Raw genomic sequence first — 17,736 nt, forward strand, 5'->3', positions numbered from 1 at the left:
AACCTCAGGAGCAGTCCTTCATTTAACCCTTAAAACTAAGCATTGTTGGCCCTTTTACAAATGCTGTATAGGAGCGGGGATCAGACTCAAGTCCACTGAACCCAGACTGCCTGCTCCGGACAGCTGCTGAGCACCGTCCTCACCTGTGTCCTTTGATGCCATGGGCAGCAGACCACAAAGTTTACAGAACTCAGTGGCCTGGCCCCACGCACAGCCTACAAAGCTCCATCTAATGATTTCGCTTTATGCCGCAGCAGAGAAGGACACGAAGACTCCATTCCAGACAGAAGCCCGTGTCTGTCTCCCACTCTATAATCTGCTGAACCTTTATTCTTTTCCATAGATGTTTGTTTATCTATAAACGTTGTGCCAGAGACCTGGAGCCTTTTTATGTCTCAAGGATGTAAACACTTTTGACGCTGTTAATTTGGGAGTGTTTTTCTCCTCAGGGGAGAAAAAGATACAGTTAGAAAGTTTATGTCCTTCTTATTTACAGAGAAGTCCCAGTTGTAGTTGTAAGAATCTGTTTTTAGCCCACAGGAGTTTTTTATCTGGTTGGTTAGAATTGGGCAGAGGTCAGAGCCCTGCTGGTGGGATGGGCTGGAGATAAGAGACCACATTTGGAGGGTGTGAGTGAGGAAATCAGGAAGAAAATACCAAGGACCATTTTAGCAGATGAGTCAGAAACCTGCAGTGGAGGCCACCAAACTCTTTAGGAATGAATGTCCATTCAGCCCTGGAATGCACACAGAGCAAGGAATGCACACAGAGCAAGGATCCTTTGTGTAAAACGCACTAGCCTCCTAACAACTGCTGAAGGCAGGAAGGGATGACACTCAGGGCACGTGCTTTAGGTCTTCATTCTCCCGTTCCTTGCTTCCTCCAGCCTTACCTAGATGGGCTCACTTTCTATTCATTGGCCCCTTGGGGCTAGGTTCGCTGTCTTCTCCTGCAGGCTTGGGGCCAAAAGGACAGGAACACCCTGTACTGCCTTTGCAGCAAATGTCTGCAGGAGCTCCAGCAGGCTGGTTGAGTTAAATATATCTCACAGACATGCACAGCAAGTCACGGGTCTAGCCGCTTCTCTGCCTGTCACTGTTAAGAAGTCACTGATCAGGGCTTCCCTGGTGGCGCAGTGGTTGAGAGTCCGCCTGCCGATGCAGGGGACACGGGTTTGTGCCCGGGTCCGGGAAGATCCCACATGCCGCAGAGCGGCTGGGCCCGTGAGCCATGGCTGCTGAGCCTGTGCGTCCGGAGCCTGTGCTCCGCAACAGGATAGGCCACAGCAGTGAGAGGCCCACGTACCGCCAAAAAAAAGAAAAAAAAAGAAGTCACTGATCAAAGGCTATAGCGTAGCCACTGAAAGATCTTCCCGACTGATGTGTCCCAGAGTCGCCCAACCTGAGATGGTCCAGGGGGTGGGGGATAGGGCTGTTGTAAACGTTGAAGCTTACAAAGCTGCCTTTGTAAGTGAAGCCCCTTTTCTGAGATGCCAAAATACACAAAAGGGGCTAAACATGAGCACGGAAGTTTTCCTCCAGAAGGGAGGCTTTCCAATTCTTTTATTGTGGGAGAAGAAGGAACTGAGAGGGGACCCATCCCTTATCAGGGTGATTGGATCAGGAACACAAAGTCTCTGGTTTTTAAAAAATGAATTTATAAAAACTTTTAGAACATAACTATAGACACATACCAAGTAACAAGAGACCCCTTTCCCAATTTCATGTTCCAGGGGTGACCAGCATTAGGTTTTCTCCTGCTTATACAAGAAGCATGTCAGTTTTGTGCATGAGATTAACCATGCACATTGCTTTGCAACTTGCTTCCTTCCCTCAATATGCTGTAAATACCCTTCCATATTAATTGATCTGACTTGATCGCTTCTTCAGAATGGCTGCACCGGGGTCCACTGTACAGACTTACATAATTTACTTAACCGACTCCCTTACAGATGGACATTTAGGTTACTTCAGCCTTTCCCAACAATGAATGGCTCCAGTAAAATCCTTTGCACACATGACTTACCTATAGACTTTCCTGCCAGTATTTCTATAGGCTTGCTTCCTAGAAGTGGGTCATGGGTTCAGAGGGCATATGGATTTGACATTGGAAGAGGAGATGCCAACTTGCTCTCCACAACGGTGGGAAGAAGGTAGGCTCCCGCTACAGGGAGTAGCTCTCTGCTAGGCAAGACAGATGGGGAGGAAGCAGCCCTCGGGTTGTAGAATCTACTGAGTCGCGATGTCCCTCAATGTGATTCCCAACTAATTTCCATTTGCCACTGACCAGGCCACAGATGGGAAAGTCGCAGCTGTGGAGGAAGCACCGGTAAATGCATGTCCCCCCGGATTCAGGCCCTGGGTACACTTTTGGTTTTTGTTTTTATTTTTCCCTTTTCCATGTCTTTGTTTACTCAGCCTTCATTGCAGAAAAGCTGCAGCCTGCTTTTGGGGATTGCTTAAGCCCTCTGGGTGTCCTGGTCATTGGTTTGTCCCCACTGATCAGTGCATCACAATGATCCCGGCTTTCTCTGTAATGAGACCCACCTGTGTCATCGTACGCGCTCCACGAATCGCCCACCACCATGTCTGTGATCACGCTCGGTGCAGTTTGTCTCCACATTTAAGGAGAAAGATGGACAGCTGTCTCAGCCCTCCTGCTGACTCTAAAAGCCACCACTTGCACATTTGGTTTCTGTTCAGGGGGAAAGCCACCGCTGCTACTTTCTGCCACTTAAAACGCACCTTCTTTTCCAGGCCACAGGCAACTAAACCTTTCCAGGTGGAACCTCTTGGGACTCACAGACATTGCTGTCTCTCACTTTTCCGCTTTCCCATGGGCGCTACTGGGAATTTCACAAGCAAACAGCCTAGGGATTTTTAGCAATTGGTCAGCATGATTCCTCCAATTCTTCAGGTTCTGCTCTGGCCCCAGAGCCCGTTAGCCAAAGCCCGCAATGCATGGGCAGCCGCATCCCCAAATCCTGGCTGTACAAGCTTGCAAAATTCCCAGTTGCTCTGCCCCCTGTAGCTTCCCCAGCTCACACTGTTGTCCACTTTACCCAGTGACCGCTGCTTCCTGTTTTTAGGTAACTGAAGAGGCCTATGTCCCAGTGAGTGACATGAACGGCCTGGGGTTTAAGCCTTTCGACTTGGTCATTCCGTTTGCAGTCAGGAAAGGAGAAATCACCGGTAAGCACTGACGTGAAAGCCGTCTTGTTCTCACTCACTTGCACTAGCTCTCCAAACAGTGTGCAGGAGCTGGTTCCACCTGTCTCCCAGACCTGGGGTCCGGAACCCAGCATCCCTGGGTCAGTCCATGAGCCCATGGGATTGCAGAATGTTCTGTGTGTATATGTGTATCTCAGAAGAGGTGGTTCATTTATAACTTGCATCCTGGAGAGAGGGCCGGAGATGCTCTGTAAGGGGAGAACCACTGTGTTTAGATCTCTCTCGACCATCACGTTCCTATTCCCCCCTTTTCTTGCCTTCTCTTATTCTTCCACTTTTCCAGATGTGACATTGACACTGAGGTCTGTTGTACAAGAGTTACTTCCTCTCCTAGCCTCCTTTGAATGCCTGCTTCTCTTTGAGTTGACGCTTTACCAATCCAATTGGTCTCATGGTCTTCTCAAGTCCTGTTTGAGCTTCTCATTTGTCAGTACAAAAGTAGAAGACCCTTTACTTGTGAGTTGCCTGCTGCATTTTGTGGAAACAAAATAGAACAAAATAAAGGCAGGTACGTCTCTGCTTCCGGTTGTGGAACGTGGTGTTTTAGGCAATGGTGTGAAGTGTTCTTGTATCTGAAAACGTTTATCGTGAAGGCCACGTGTACCTCTGTGCTCAGCTTCTCAGGGGAAGTCTTGGTGGGCTCACTGCCCTGTCTCCATGTGCTCCAACAGGAGAGGTCCACATGCCTTCTGGGAAGACAGCCACACCTGAGATTGTGGACAACAAGGATGGCACGGTCACTGTCAGATACGCTCCCACTGAGGTCGGGCTCCACGAGATGCACATCAAATACATGGGCAGCCACATCCCTGGTAAGTCGGGCTCAGCGCCCTGGCTGACTGGCCCTGCAGGACTCCAAGATTCAGGACGTGAACATATGGGAGGCTGTAGTCAGTCGTTCAGTCACCTGCTGTGTGGTTTTCAGTGGCAGATTTGGGAATGCAGTGTAGGCGTCCCTGCAAAACCAAACAGGCTGTGACCCCAGCAGATCCAGCTAATTTCCAGCAGGGATGACACAGCTAAGTGTCCTGGGTCACAGTGCAGGCCCTTCGGTCTGTGATTGTTTGTCTTTGTCACTATGCCAAGCATGGCCAAAGAGCGAGCTGGGAGAAAAATGTGAGGCACGTCAAGGGACTTTCCAGCCGGGCCTGCAGAGCCCAGAGCAGCGTGGGATGGGAGAAGAGGTTGTGAGAAGAGGACAAGCTGCCTTATTGTCACACTGCTCTTGACAAGGAAAGCCAGCTCAAGTTTCATGTCCATCAACCAGCAGTGTTACTCTTTTTCTTTTTTTTTGAGTACATAACCTATCTACGTAGTTTAAAAATGATGTGGAGAAGGGTTTCCTTCCCACCCATATCCCCCATCTGCCCTCTCCTTGAACCTGACTGTTATTGATGTTTTATGCTAGATTTCAGAATATTTTTAAGACTCTACAACAGATGGGAATACAGATGTCTAATCCCTCTCCCTTTGTTACATAAACAGTAGCCTATGCTACACATTATCCTGACCTTGCCCTTTTCATCTAGTAGTATATCTTGGAAAACTTTGCGCATCTGAATAGTAGAGAGTGTTCATGGTGTCCGGCCATTTGGGTGAACGTTACATGTGAACCATTTCTCCCACTGGAGGACAATTGGGTTCTTCCCCACTTTTTGTGATTACTAGTCATGCTGCAGTGAATAATAGCCTTGTACACCCATCATCTCACACCTGCCAGGGTGTATCTGAGATATTTGGTTCCCAGGGCAGGAATTGCAGGGCACAGGCAACAGCCCTGCAATTCTGACAGATCTCACCAAAGCGCCCTTCACGCAATCCCTTCCCGTTCACATACCCACCCGCCATGTAGGAGAGCACCTGCTTTTCCGCCAATTTGCCAGTGGAATAGGCTCTCAAATTTTTGGATCTTTGCCAGACTGATAGTTAAAAAACGGTATTGCTTTGTTTGTATTTCTCCTGTGAATGAAATTGAGCAACTTTCTATATGGCTAAGTATCAATGCTATTTGTACTTCTTTTTCTCTGAACTGGACGTTTGCATCCTTGGCTCAGTTTTTCTCTTGGATGATTGGCCTTTGTCATATCAGTTTCTGAGAGCAGTCTAAATGTTGGAGAGATAAGCCCTTTGTGATAGGAATTGCAAATACTTCTCCCAGTTTGATATTTGCTTTAGTTTATGTGTATGTCTATGGGTACTATGTGTTTAAAGCAAACATGTATTTATCTGCTTCTATTTAAATGTTCTAAAGGTGCAGATACAGAAAAAGTAAAAATGTCTTTCTACCATTTTCCTTCTACTTCCAATGCTGGTGTGTGTATCTTTTCAAATGTCTCTCTCTGTACCTACAAATATGCATGCAGTTTTGTTCTATTTTGGACTGGGATAATGGTATTAATATTATATAGGAATATATTATGATGGGTATATATTATTATATAGGTATTATAATAGGTGTTAATATTATATAGGGTATTAATATAATGGGATATTGACATTTATATAGCAATTTGCCTTTTTCTCTTTAATGCAACACATTATGGATAATCTCTCAAGTTAGTATACATAGATCTCCCTCATTATTTTTAGTGACCTGCAAGTAGACTAATGTTGATTTAACCACCCCCCTGTTGTTGGACCCTGGGTTCTTTTCCTAACTTGCACCTGAATTCTGTGGAAATGGAAGTACTTGCCTAGGGCTGGGAGTGGGCCTGAGTGGAGAGGACCACAGTGGGATAGATTCCTCGGGCTGGGCTCACAGACTTTGAAAGTCATGGGCAAACGGCCTTCCCAAAGGACCTTTCCAGTCACATTCCATCTATAGTGGGTCATTTCTCTTCTCCACTGCTCCCCCCCGTCACCCAGCCCCGGTGTAGCTGTTCCCTCCTTACTTGTCCATTTGAGCCAGATTCCCCTGCCTCAGCCCCCCTCTAGTCTGGAGCACCCTGGGGACTGTTTTTCTCATGTGATCACTGAAGGGTCGATAGTGAGTAGACCCCCTTGGGTATCCTAGGACGGGGAGCCCCACAGAGTCTCCTCTTGCATTCTGCTCTGCCCAGGAGATGCCACACCCGCTGCTGTTAGGTGAATCCCCCCAACCCCCCACGAGTCCCAACTTTGTGTGTGTTCTTTGCAAACCCAGAGAGCCCACTCCAGTTCTACGTGAACTACCCCAACAGCGGGAGCGTTTCTGCATATGGCCCGGGCCTGGTGTATGGAGTGGCCAACAAAACCGCCACCTTCACCATTGTCACCGAGGACGCAGGAGAAGGTACTGTGGTTCTGTGGGTCTCAGCTGTCATTCGGAGAGTTAAGGGGATGCAATTCCAGGGAAGCCTTTAAAAATAAGGCTCTTGAATGGTAGTATCTGTCTTGTCTTTTCTCTCATATAAATCTCTTACGTAGAGCTCCTCTGTCTTCTACCCAAAACAGAAATTTTAAAGTCCTTCGTGTTCTGATTAAAATCACATTCATACTATGAAATGTTTTATGTGACTTTCCTGAAATTTATATGTGTTTTGATAGATAACATTTTTGATTTTGTTCTTTTTGCACCTGTACATGTATCCACAGGGCCACATGAATCATTTAGTGGCTTATTCTAGCTCTGTGCCCATGTGCGTTGTCATCACAGGAATTTCTAAATTTGCGATTCTAATGGGATTTTCATGATGGCATCCAGCCCCCAAGCAGCAGTGATAGTCTGTGTGTGACACCCTCTCCTCTATGTGTGATTGGCGCGTGGGGTTCCATCCCTTCCTCATCCCACACGTATGGAAGAATTGAACTTCAGGGTCACTTGCAGGAAGAATTCAGATGGTGGAGTGTCTTCCCAGTGGCACTTTCACCATGTAAATAGCTTTGTTCTGACCTACGCCCCTTGTCCATGGCTTGTGTCAGTCTGACGTTCCTGGCATCAGGGCTGTCCCGGATGAGTGGTGATCCCTTTTGAAACACAGAAACACTCTCCCTGGTGGCTCTTCTTCCTTCCTCTCATTCACAGGTGGCCTGGACTTGGCTATTGAGGGACCCTCAAAGGCGGAAATCAGCTGCATTGACAACAAAGATGGGACATGCACGGTGACCTACCTGCCCACCCTGCCAGGCGACTACAGCATTCTGGTCAAGTACAATGACAAACACATCCCTGGCAGCCCCTTCACAGCCAAGATCACAGGTAGAGTTGCCCAACTTGCTGGAGGCTCCCTGCCCCAATAAGCCCCCCTCCCATCAGACCTGGGGCAGCAGGCTAGGCACGTCTGAGATTTAGGTTTCACAGCGTCTCCTTGGGAACAAACTAGGGGTGCAAGGTCAACATTAGATAGGCTAAATTCCTCCTTCAGCTGGTAATCCCGGGAAAAGCAAACACATCATTTGGAGGGCACTTATTTGTGCCAGTCTGACTCCAGCGTCCAAATAAGGAGGCCCTCAGATAGAGGCATTCAAATAATACTTACTGCATGAGTGAGCTCAGAGATGCTCATCGGCATCACTTCTAGACAGATTTTTGTGTCCCTTTTACAGATGGGAAAACTGAGGATTGGAGAGACTGGCTTAGCCAAGTTCATGTGGGTATTCTGGGATTCAGGTGGAGATTATCTGACTCAAAGCCCTGCTTCTGACCCCTGTTGTGCTCTCTGTTCAGATCATGCTCTCAGTGGGTTATAAATGTGGTCTGTGTGGACTCAGATCTTCCCTGTAACCAGGCATAAGTAGCAGTCATTCTTCGTTGGTTGGGTCTGCTTATTGTCCGGGGCGTGTTTTTGTCACTTAAGTTTGCGTAGTTAATTCTTGCCTGTTCACCTATAAATGGCATGTGGTGTGAGAGCTCTGGAGAGCCAGGGTGACCACGTGTAACGGAGCTGTGTTGGGGCTGGTGTTTCCCAGACGACAGCAGACGGTGCTCTCAGGTGAAGCTGGGCTCTGCTGCCGACTTCCTGCTTGACATCAGTGAGACTGACCTCAGCACGCTGACGGCCAGTATCAAGGCCCCGTCCGGCCGCGACGAGCCCTGTCTCCTAAAGAGGCTGCCCAACAATCACATCGGTGAGCTCAGACTGCCCTCCCAGCAGGAGCTGGGACGTCTTGACTGGGAGATGGGGGTTCCCTCCTTGCCCGGGATCCCAGTCCTTGCCTGGGAAATTGGTAGCACCTTAGAGTGTGATGTGATAAACCTGCTGGGTCACATGCATGGTCAGAGTCCAAGTATTTCTGCCTTACGATGCTGACAACCCTCTTGGACACCCTGGGTTGCCAGAAAGTCAGGAAGGAAGTCCTGTTTCTGTTCTTGCCAGTGTGTCTCCCTCCTGCTTCCTCCCTTTCACCCCTCCCTCCCACCTCATAACCCCCAATCTGTGCTCTGGTCCAGGCATCTCCTTCATCCCCCGGGAGGTGGGTGAACACCTGGTCAGCATCAAGAAGAACGGCAACCACGTGGCCAACAGCCCCGTGTCCATCATGGTGGTCCAGTCAGAGATCGGGGATGCCCGCAGAGCCAAAGTCTATGGCCGTGGCCTGTCAGAAGGCCGGACTTTCGAGATGTCTGACTTCATCGTGGACACGAGGGATGCAGGTCTGTGGGGGGTGGTCCCAGGGGAAAAGGCCCGGAGCTTTGGAACTGGCTTCTTACTGCTCACATTACTCCATCTTTCTATCCTGCCAACCTTCTTCTCTTTGTGAGCATCCTTCAAACTACAGACCCTTTTACATGATTATCATTTAAGCCCCAAGAGCAGTGGCAAAGTAGGTATTATCTTTGTTTTCTAGATGAAAAAATTGAGGCTCGCAGGGTTAGCAGCCCCATCTGCTTCTGGCATTTGAACCCAGAGCCACAACAACTCGCAGATCTGTTTCATTATCAATATTCCCACCGTTGTCTCAGCTCCCCAGGGTCTCCTTGACTCATCTCAAACTAAGAATGTTGGGCCAGCGGGTCAAAGTCATGTTCAGCTGAGCATTGCTTTCGTGCAAATGAGGAGTTTCTTCCTGTTTCCTCTTTGAGATGGTCCGAATTAGGTTGGGCCACTCCAAGCTACTCCGCATCCCAGAGTCTTCACCTTCTGCCTTTTTGAGTGATGGGCTTGCATTGGTGATTTCTGGATAAAGTCACCTTCCCAAGACAAGGAGCTGGAGAATTTGTGGTCCTGATGGGCTTATGTTCTCTGTTGATTCCTCAGGTTATTAAAGATTTAGATCTGCTGTCTTAGTGGTTCCCTGGCTGGGCATCCGAGGCAGCTAGGAGCAGTTAAAAATGTCAAATTCTCAGGCCTGCAGCTGGTAATAAACCCCCAGACAGCACGTGCCATTCCTGGAAGCAGGTGGTCAAAGTGTCCCCCGCAGCGGGTTCTGCAGGACAGATGGTTGGTGGGATATTAGTGGATACCCTTGAGAAGAGAGTGTGGTCAAGGCCACCTTCAGCCAGGATATTTCACTCCAGGATTTCTCAGAGCATTTAACTGACTCCTGTGCCCAGCGCTGTCCAACAGGGGCCACCGTTACTGTCTTTCTGCTTTCTGGAGCATTTCCAGGGGTGGAGGTCCTTTCTGCATTCATCAGGCTCCCCCTTCCTGATGAGCCGCTGTCATAGCAGCCACGGGCTACTGTGTTGCAGGTTATGGCGGCATCTCCTTGGCAGTGGAAGGCCCCAGCAAAGTGGACATCCAGACAGAGGACCTGGAGGACGGCACTTGCAAGGTCTCCTACTTCCCCACCGTGCCTGGCGTTTACATCGTCTCCACCAAATTCGCCGATGAGCACGTGCCTGGTATGTGTGGCCCCATCTGCTCTCCCTGTCCCGTGCTTGGGTTTTCTGTAAATGCCACGCGTGCCCTCTGGGCTGCTCTCAAGGGCCTGCTCGGTTTTTGCAGGGAGCCCCTTTACCGTGAAGATCAGCGGGGAGGGAAGAGTCAAGGAGAGCATTACCCGTACCAGTCGAGCCCCATCTGTGGCCACTGTTGGGAGCATCTGTGACCTGAACCTCAAGATCCCAGGTGAGCACGAGGGGCTCGTGGGTCAGGGCAGTGGGCACCACCGGAAACCAAGGCTGGGCTTGGCCCAGAATGTACCATCTGAGTCTGCTGGGGGGAACTGTTTTTGAATTTAATTTTTTTTAATTTATTCATTAATATTTTTAATACTTATTTTCACAGAGGCCCATCCAAGAAAAGTAAATCTATTTACTTTTCCTTCTTCCAGATGAAAATAGCTTTATCGTACCACATGGGGGGAAAATAGATAAGCTTTTAGACTTTCATTTACTGTCTGTCGACTAGACTAATAGTGAGAGAACTGGCCCTGCTGATGCTTATATCTGGAAGGAGGTGTCAGCCCAGCGACATCCTTCTAATTCCCGTTCGTATCTTTCATTCCTAAAATTGGAGTGAGGCCTGCGAAGCAAGGCTGGGTGGGTGGACCACATCTAGCCCTTTGCCCAACACAGCCATCGTCTGTCTGAAATGTGGCCCAGGTTCTTTCTATTAAGAAGTGACTGTGTAAGTGAAGGCTTGAGGCTCCTCTGGCATGTGCTATGGAGCTGCAGGTTCTATGAAGACAGAAAATCTAAATCGTCTTCCGATGAAGCTCATGTTGTGATGAGCTTCTAGCTTCCAGAGGAAGGTCCATACTGCATCTCCCGTCTTTCCTGACTTGTGGTATATCTCTTGCTCTGCCTTCTCAGCATTACCTGATGGGTTCTTCCTTTCTAGACACACCGTTGGTAAAAACCTCATTACTGTAGCGTCCAGACTAAGAATCACTTAAAACGCACCGTGTTGATTGTGATCATAAAAAGTTCAGGTGCTCAAAAACAGGGGAAGTAAGTCTAACCTCATATCCCACCACCCAGGGAGATTGTGGTTCACGTTTCAGGCCCAGAGCTGGAGCCTGGATGCCTCCAGCCTCCTAGACACACGGGCTCGGTCTCAGATCCCTCTGGTGCACTTCTCACTCACTGTATTGTGGACATCTTTCCACACCAAAGTATACTTCCCCATCATCCTTTTCATGACTGTATAAGATTCCAATTCACGTCTAGGTGCATGTCCTCATTGGGTTTTCTCATTTCATGTATGCTCATCTCCATCCCTTGACCCCTTAATCAGTGCTCTGTGACATTTGTCATCACTTCGGATGGGTGCCCGGGAGTGGGATTGCTGGGCCAGTACGTTTCAGATGCTGCTATGCCTTGGCAGCCTGTCTTCCAGAAAACGAACTGATGCCTATTTCTCTGTTTCCCCACCAGCACTGGCCACTGTCTTTGGTTCTCACTTTGATCAATCTGATGGAAAGATACGGTATCCAGTTTTCAGTTGTATTTCTCTGGTCACGAGACGAGTGGACTGTGTTTTCGTTTGCTTCACATTTCTCATTTGGGGAATTCTCTCTCCTGTTCCCTTTGCCTATTTGTCTCTTATCTTTGTGTGATGTGGTCAGTCACCCTTCCCCTCAAGTCTTGTCTAGCTCTTGACTCCTTCTTACTCTTTTCAGTGGTACTAGATGACTCTGGCTGAGACTAACTTTTTCCATCATTACCTAAAACACCCTCTCTTGTCAATTAGAAGGGAGGATGGCCCTCCAGCCTCCAGATATCCTCCAGACCCAGGCCATGTGGGGTGACCCTCCCCTCAACCTCCTTCCTTTCTCTGTCCTCAGGGCTCAGAGTCATGAGCTGCTGCCCAGATCCTGTAGGGCTGGAGGGTGCGGTTTCGTGCTGCTGTAGGTGATGGCGTTACTTGGTCACCCAGCATGCGGCGCGCCTGTCTCCACCTCGTCAGTGCAGGCACGGTCGCTGGCATGGCAGAGCACCTTGGGTGGAGCAGACGTGTCTGCTTCCTGGTGTTGGGGACCCGAGGCGTCATGTTTCTGGAAGTGTGGCCTCTTGTTTTCGGTTTGCTCAAAGCTTTGCTCACGCATGGTTTCCCCTTTGCCACTGGGACCAACCTGGGTTCACCTTTTCCTCTAAATGCATTTTGTCTTGTTGCCTGAAAGAAATGCCAAGGCTTCTTGACAATGAGGGATGAGGGCTCTTGTGTTTTCTGTCCTTACCTATGGAAAAGAGCCCCTGTAAGCATGACTGATGGCCCCATGTCACATTTGCTTAGAAACATCTGAGCCATCATTGTTGTTGTTATCTACATGCTATAACTGTCAGCCCAAGCTGTGGTTTGACACTGCTGTGTGGAATTAACTCAGCTCCAGCCAGGAAGGCTGTCAAAGTGCTCGGCGAGGCAAGACGTGTCAGTGCCCCCAGAATATTCTCTGCACTGGGTGGCTGGAAGGGCCCTGCACTCTCCATGCTGGCCACGACCACCCAGGGATTTGAGGGAGACAGGAGGGCAGGCGTCCAGCCAGGATGGGAGGAAGCCTGAGCACCCCGCACCCCTGGCCTACACTCGCTTTGCCGTCTGCTGCTTGCCCTGCATGTCCTGTTCCCCCTCAGGCCCTCACCCTGACCCTCCTCTTTTTCTCCCTGCCCCCTTTCAGAAATCGACAGCAGTGACATGTCGGCCCACGTCACCAGCCCCTCAGGCCGCGTGACCGAGGCAGAGATTGTGCCTGTGGGAAAGAACTCTCACTGTGTCCGGTTTGTGCCCCAGGAGATGGGGGTTCACACCGTCAGCGTCAAGTACCGCGGCCAGCACGTCACCGGCAGCCCCTTCCAGTTCACTGTGGGACCTCTGGGTGAGGGGGGCGCCCAGAAGGTCCGGGCAGGAGGCCCTGGCCTAGAGCGAGGAGAAGCAGGAGTCCCAGGTGAGCGTTCTGGGCAGGCTTTTTACTTGAGAAGATTGAGTTCAGCCTGGCAGAGTGAGCATCCTGCACTCTTCACCCTGTTCTGAAAGGAAGACTTTGTGTGTTACTGATGGATGGTGTGAAGGGGCATTCTTTAAAACAAGGCTTCCGTGGCTAAAGACATTTGGGAATTGCTTACCCAAAGCTAAACAAGTGTCTTACTGAAGGACTTCTCGGAGGCTGTAATTTATGGGTGTGTGTTGTGAGTCTCTAAGAGAGCATCAGGGTCATAAAACCGTTTCCAGGGCATCTTGCAGGCTAATGTTCTTTGGAACATGCTAGAATTCTATAAAACTTATTGTGAAGGTCCCTTGCAGTGGTGGTTGCTGAGTGGGAAAGTCTCTGGGGATGAAACTGAACGTTCTCATCTTGTTCTGACTTGGTTTGCATGTATTCCAAAGATGTCTGATCGCCCATGCGATTAGTGTAGTCATGGATGGGGCTTAGCAAACATCACCAATGCCCTTGCCTGGGTTCTGCTTGGGGTTAGAGAAAGAGGAAAGGGCTGGCAACAAACAGAACCCAGCACCCCATGTTTGAGCCAGAAGAGGGGCCTATACTGGGCTCAGTCACTGACCAGGTGTTTCTTTGTCTCAGCTGAATTCAGCATCTGGACCAGGGAGGCAGGTGCCGGGGGCCTCTCCATCGCTGTTGAGGGCCCCAGTAAGGCCGAGATTACGTTTGATGACCATAAAAACGGATCATGTGGTGTGTCTTATATTGCCCAAGAGCCTGGTAGGTACTCGGGGGCCAATGGAGGACGTTTTCCTTGTTTAGGGATGGTTGGGTTGTAAGGAACAGAAACTCATCAGGCTAGCTCCAATAGAAGAGGAATTTATCTGTATGGGCCCATGGGAATGCGTCCTGGAAATCCAGTTGCAGGATATCCAGCCACGCCTCAAAGGGGTAGGAATTCTTGTTCTCCTTGTCTCTTGGCCTCACTGCTTTATGCTCTTGTTCAACTGTTTCATTCTTCCCACTGACCAGCCTCTCTCTGCCCACCCGTGGCCACTGGCTGGTGTGGCTGCCCCAGAAGAGTGGCCTCAGCATCTGAGCTCCTCGATCAGGGGTTCTTAACCTTTTGTGTGCCATGAATCCTTTTGGCATCTGGTGAGGCCCATGGGGACCATCTCAGGAAATATTTTTAAACACATGAAATAAAATACTTCAGATTATAAAAGAAATCAACTTTAATAAAATATTGTTATCAAAATCTTTTTAAAGGAACAAACATTCAACATAACAACGTATACACGTTTTCATTAATACATTAAATCATACGATTTGGTGATGGTCTATTAACTACCTTAATTTCTAAGTGGCAGTGAGTGTAAATGGTATGTCAAGATATATATATAAAGCTGGAAAGTGATTGTTTTTGTTGACAAAATCACAAGTCTTAATGTGCTGTGGTTTCTTGTCAACTTTTCTAAAGGAAGGAAATGCTAAATTTCAGTTAGAGTTTAGTAAAAATAAAGATGTACGTTTTTCCCATTTGAGTTTGATTGATCTCCTGAGTACTGTACACAGACCCTTTGTGTGGGCCCAGGTTAAGAATCCCTGCCCTTCTTCCTTGACTAGATTTTCTTTCCTAGTTATCACTCTGCTTCTACCCCTGTTCTCAAAGTTTATGTCTTACACTTCATAGTTCAGTATCAGTAATGGGATCCTAGTTACATGAAGCCCTTCTTATTCTTAAGTATATAATTTTTAATAAAATGCTCTGTCATAAGCCTCTCCTTTGGAGAGAAATTGGGAATACACACCAGATGTTGATGTGTGATTGGTGTGGGGATTCACATATACCCTGGCAAAACACAGAACAAAAACTTCAGTGCTTCAATGCTCTTTGAAATTATTAAACAGAATATCTAAGATAAAAAAAAAAAAAAAAGAATCCCTGCCCTTTCCAACTAAGAAAATCGCATTGAGCCAGGTGACCCTCTCTGACCCAATCAGCCACAGCCATGGAGTGGGCCAGGGTCTCTCGGAAGGCACTTTGGCCCTAGCTAGAGAAACAAGAGGCCACTCTGGAACCACCTTCCCAGAATCTCTGACATGATGGGTCTTTCCTGTCCCCACAGGTAACTACGAGGTGTCTATCAAGTTCAATGATGAGCACATCCCAGAAAGTCCCTACCTGGTGCCGGTGATCGCACCCTCCGACGATGCCCGCCGCCTCACTGTTCTGAGCCTTCAGGTGAGACACAAGGAAACATCCATCTCCTTGGCCACAGTCCAGCCAGTGAGGCCCTGGACTCCCAAGGCCCCTTCAATCTCCGACTGTGCCAGGGGCCACAGCACATTTTGACCACGGATGCTGCCAGGCGTAGGGGACCTTTCCTGCAGCAGGGTCACATTCAGGACATGAGACCGTTGGGGCGAGCAGAAAGCAGCCACGGTCAGCAAAACTCCTCAACATTTGCAGACGAGTTTGTTTTCTAAATATTCGCTCCAGAGAAACAAAGAAGGCCTGTTAATAATTGGTCAAGGGTTAAGGAGGGCTTTCAAAACAAAACAAACACAAAACTAACAGTCCAGTGATGTTCAGCTTGCTATTATTGGTTTCCTTTTCCTCAAGAAAGTCAATTGTGATTTATTTTATGATGCTGATTTATTTATAGTAAGCGTGCAAAACACTGTATTAAGAACTGTATCAGTGTTATTTCCCTAAATCCTTGCCACAGTCTGGTGAGTAGCTTTTCTTGACCCCCCCCCCCCCCCCCTTTAAAGATAGAACAACTGAGATGCAGAGAGGATCCAGCTATGGGCACCAGCTAGAATGAGGCAGAGTGAGGTCTCGGTGGTTCCAGAACCATGCTCTTAACAGCAGCCACCTTAATCCCAACCCTGGCATTGTGGCAGGTGGTTACATAGCCCAACCTCTTAGAATGGCAGGAAATGCAACTTTTCACCCTGGCTTAAACAGGGCGCTTAATTCAGGGTTGCATTAGAGCCTTCAGCCAAACTAAGAAGTATTGGGGATGCCCTTGGGTCTTAGGACACTGAATCAGATGTAGCAGTTTGGCTGCGGAATAACACCAAAATCCCAGAATGTGATTTCTGGGTAGAGGGGTTTCTAAATAGCCTTCAGCTGCCCCCCAGTTCTTGAACGTATTGGATTGATGAAAACTCAACCTCATATCTCAGATTGGTTCCGTGTACTTGGTTTACATTTGAGAGTCTCACTTTCCCCTGAGGGGGACTGGTACTGCTAGTTGTCTCAAACATTAGGGAACCCAAACAGAACCCAGACCAGGGTCACGGTCTACAGATTGAAGCGGCCTCATCTGGAGAGTACCAAGGATACTGACTGGTCACTGTGGTGCAGATGTTTTTCTTGTGTTTCATTTAAAGGCTTCTTAACAGAAGTTCCTTCTGTGGCCAACTTAACTAAACCCTACGGAGGGAGATAAAGCTGGCATTTGTTGAGGGCAAAGAGCTGCCTTCACGCATCTGGAAGATTTCTTTTGGATCTTGTGAGCCGTTTATCTCCCTCTTGAGGATTTAGTGGCAAGTGAATTCAGGTAACGTAAACGCTTCTGTCCAAAAGGAGCTGATGTGGAGAAATCGGCTCCGAGAAACTTCCCATAGAGTCCTCTTATAACAGTTTGGTCATAAAATATTTAAACAAGTATGCATCAGGCTGGTATGTCCGTCAAGCTTGTGTAGCCAGCTGCTACAACAGGAGGGACCTGTGTGTCAACTTTGTCCCCTGTTCTCCCCACGTCACTTGATGCCAAGTGATATGTAAATTATTTACTGGAGATTTATTGGCAAGGCTGCACGGCAACATCTGGTGCTGGTTAGGAAAGAGAGGCGTGTATTGTTTTGTCTTGCTTTTGAGACTTTTTAGAAAATTGGAGTCGGCTGGCATTCTGTAGGGGAGGGTGTGGCATGGGGGTGGTCTGGCGATCAAAGACTCCTTAATTTTGTGTTCAGTCCTCCGTCATCTGTAACCTCTAGGGCAGCTCAGTCTAGTAGAATGTTCTGCAGCAGTGGGCATGTCCCACATCTCCGATGAGCAGTATGGTAGCCATGAGCCACATGTGGCTCTTGAGCCCTTGAAATGTGGCTAGTGTAACTGAGGGACTGAGTTTTTTTGTTTGTTTGTTTGTTTTAATTTATGGCTGTGTTGTGTCTTCGTTGCTGCGCTAGTTGCCGCGAGTGGGGGGCTACTCTTCGTTGCGGTGCGCGGGCTTCTCATTGCAGTGGCTTCTCTTGTTGCAGAGCACGGGCTCTAGGTGCCTGGGCTTCAGTTAATTTTGGCACATGGGCTTCAGTAGTTGTGGTTCACGGGCTTAGTTGCTCCGCAGCATGCGGGATCTTCCCGGACCAGGGCTCGAACTCATGTCCTCTGCATTGGCAGGCGGATTCTTAACCACTGGACCACCAGGGAAGTCCAGAACTGAGTTTTTAATTTTAATTGATTTAAATTTAACTGTATATAACCACATGTGGCTAGTGACTACTGAACGAGGCAGCACTGCTTATAGCGCCTTGAAGCTAAGATGTGATCCTTGGACCAGCAGCCTCAGCATCCCCTGGGAACTTCTTAGAAACATGGAGTCCCAGGGTCCGTTTCAGACCCACTGAATCAGAATCTGCATTTCAACAAGACCCTCGGTTGCACATTAAGTGTGAGCCCTGCTGCTTTAGAGTTATCATCTGAGTAGCTGTCCAACCATGTTTACATCAAAACTGCTGGCTTGTAAAATTT

The 17,736-nt window shown here is 48.5% G+C and overlaps 1 protein-coding gene across 1 annotated transcript in view; it reads left to right on the forward strand.

Annotated features, from left to right (window-relative positions):
* FLNB (filamin B) overlaps positions 1 to 17,736 on the forward strand; it is a 139,186-nt gene that overhangs the window by 108,930 nt on the left and 12,520 nt on the right. Inside the window, 12 exon segments of the mRNA XM_029243905.1 lie at positions 2,290 to 2,361; positions 3,089 to 3,191; positions 3,902 to 4,042; positions 6,373 to 6,501; positions 7,234 to 7,407; positions 8,118 to 8,276; positions 8,599 to 8,802; positions 9,841 to 9,993; positions 10,097 to 10,219; positions 12,711 to 12,977; positions 13,614 to 13,751; positions 15,101 to 15,216. Of these exon segments, the coding sequence (XP_029099738.1) occupies positions 2,290 to 2,361; positions 3,089 to 3,191; positions 3,902 to 4,042; positions 6,373 to 6,501; positions 7,234 to 7,407; positions 8,118 to 8,276; positions 8,599 to 8,802; positions 9,841 to 9,993; positions 10,097 to 10,219; positions 12,711 to 12,977; positions 13,614 to 13,751; positions 15,101 to 15,216 (1,779 nt within the window).

Source organism: Monodon monoceros, unplaced genomic scaffold, assembly GCF_005190385.1.
Source record: "Monodon monoceros isolate NGI ecotype Baffin Bay Population unplaced genomic scaffold, NGI_Narwhal_1 Super_Scaffold_3, whole genome shotgun sequence".
Lineage (NCBI taxonomy): Eukaryota > Metazoa > Chordata > Mammalia > Artiodactyla > Monodontidae > Monodon > Monodon monoceros.